Source organism: Monoraphidium neglectum (genome assembly GCF_000611645.1).
Source record: "Monoraphidium neglectum strain SAG 48.87 unplaced genomic scaffold scaffold02303, whole genome shotgun sequence".
In the NCBI taxonomy this organism is placed as follows: Eukaryota; Viridiplantae; Chlorophyta; class Chlorophyceae; order Sphaeropleales; family Selenastraceae; genus Monoraphidium; species Monoraphidium neglectum.
In genome coordinates, this window is record NW_014011325.1 from 6961 (window position 1) to 8609 (window position 1649).

The 1649-nt window shown below is 68.6% G+C and overlaps 1 protein-coding gene across 1 annotated transcript in view; it reads left to right on the plus strand.

The window, feature by feature from the left end:
* Positions 1–568: 568 nt before the first annotated feature.
* MNEG_10410 (hypothetical protein) overlaps positions 569–1649 on the plus strand; it is a gene marked incomplete at both ends in the record, with an annotated part of 2026 nt that continues 945 nt past the window's right edge. The window contains 2 exons of the mRNA XM_014041118.1: positions 569–727; positions 932–1313. Coding sequence (XP_013896572.1) covers positions 569–727; positions 932–1313 — 541 coding nt within the window. The remainder of the gene's footprint in view (positions 728–931; positions 1314–1649) is intronic.

Below are 1649 nucleotides of genomic sequence, written 5' to 3' on the forward strand. Positions count from 1 at the left end.
GGGGGGGGGGGGGTAATACAGGCGCGGCGCGGCAGGGTGAGGATGAGGATCAGGATGAGGATCAGATTGGTGGATTACCTGGTCTGCGCGCGACACGTGAGTCAGGTTTGCAGCTCAAGGGCGCTTGCGCCACATGTGGCGCAGCAGCTTTACCGCATACAGACGAATTTCCGTCGTAGCATGCATACACTGCAGTGCGCCTGACCGTGCCCCTTGCGACACGGCACCTCACTGAACACCTGCTTTAGGGCACTCGGCGCAAGTCAGCTGGTGACGTCCATCAGACGGCGCCTGTCCTTTGCAACGTGACGCCGCACACAGCAGCATATAAAGCACTTGCGACGCCAGTTTGTCCACGATACGTACAGCTGTCGACCCCTCGATCGCGATCTACAGTATAAGCTGTACGGCGTTGCAATGAGCCGACGCCGCGGACCTGATGGATACGGAGGAGTGAGTTGGATATATCTGCCGCAGCCGGGACTATGTCTGATTGTTGCCGCGTGCGTGCTGGGCAGGTGAGCATGACGCTGCGCCTGCCGCTGTTGATGCAAGCCGTTCCAGCAGCATGAACGCACCGCCGCAGGGCGGCGACGACGCGTATGGCGACCGCCCCGCGCGCCGGCAAAAGGTGCAGCCGCTGCCGGCGGCGCAGGCAGCATATGCGGCGGCGCTGGCGGCGTCGGCCGCGTCCGCCGGCCCCATCCTGCGCTGCGAGCTGTGTCAGGTGCGCCCCTGCCTGCCCGCGCTGCAAGACCACGGCCGCCGCTGCTTTGCAGCTGCCGCGATTTTTCCCACACCTCATCGCAGCCGCGGCGGCGGCTGCGCGGCTTCCGACGGAAGTGCCACGCCTCGACAGGCGCCTGGGCTGCTGCGGTCGGGCGCACGCGTGACGCAGCTTTTGTGCGGCGCATGCAACTTGGCCCCGCAGGCGTCGTTTGCGACGGATGCGCAATTGGCGCAGCATATAGAGGGCCCGGTCCATAAGAAAGCAGCCGCCAAGGCCGCGGATGCAGCCGCGAAGCGCCAGCACGCGTCACAATACGAGGACATGGCAAAAGCCGCGCTGCAGGCCGCGGCGTGGCAGGGCGCCGCCGGCGGCGGCAGCAGGGCCGGCGGCGGGAGCGGCGGCGGCGGGGGGCCGCGGCGACAGGCGGCGCAGCAGCAGCAGCAGCAGCAGCAGGGGCGGGGGCGTGGGCGGTGGCAGCAGGCGCAGGAGCAGCGGCCGGCGGCGCGGCGGGCGGGCGAGGTGTACAGCCACGAGCAGGCGCTGGCGGCGGCCAGGGGCGGCGCGGACGAGCTGAGCATCGACGGTGGGCTGGATGGGGGGGGGGGGAAGGGACGACGGCGACCTGTTTTGGGCAGACAGATGCTGTTGGTGGGCCGCAGGAATGACAGCTTGAATGCCACCAGTCTCAAGTCATGGCACAAAGATGCGGGGCGGGTCGCTTCTCTGGGGCCTAGACCGCCGCGGGGCAGGCGGCGCCAGCCCACTGTGCGCATGCATGGTGCGGCGGGGGCGGGGCCGGTGGTTTGATGGGCTGAGACGCTCGCACTCGCAAGCCCAGCCTGACAAGCCGCGCTGTGCCAACGACACGACGCGTAGGTTGGGTGCCGCCCACCATAGCGGCGGCTGCGGCCCCCGTGGC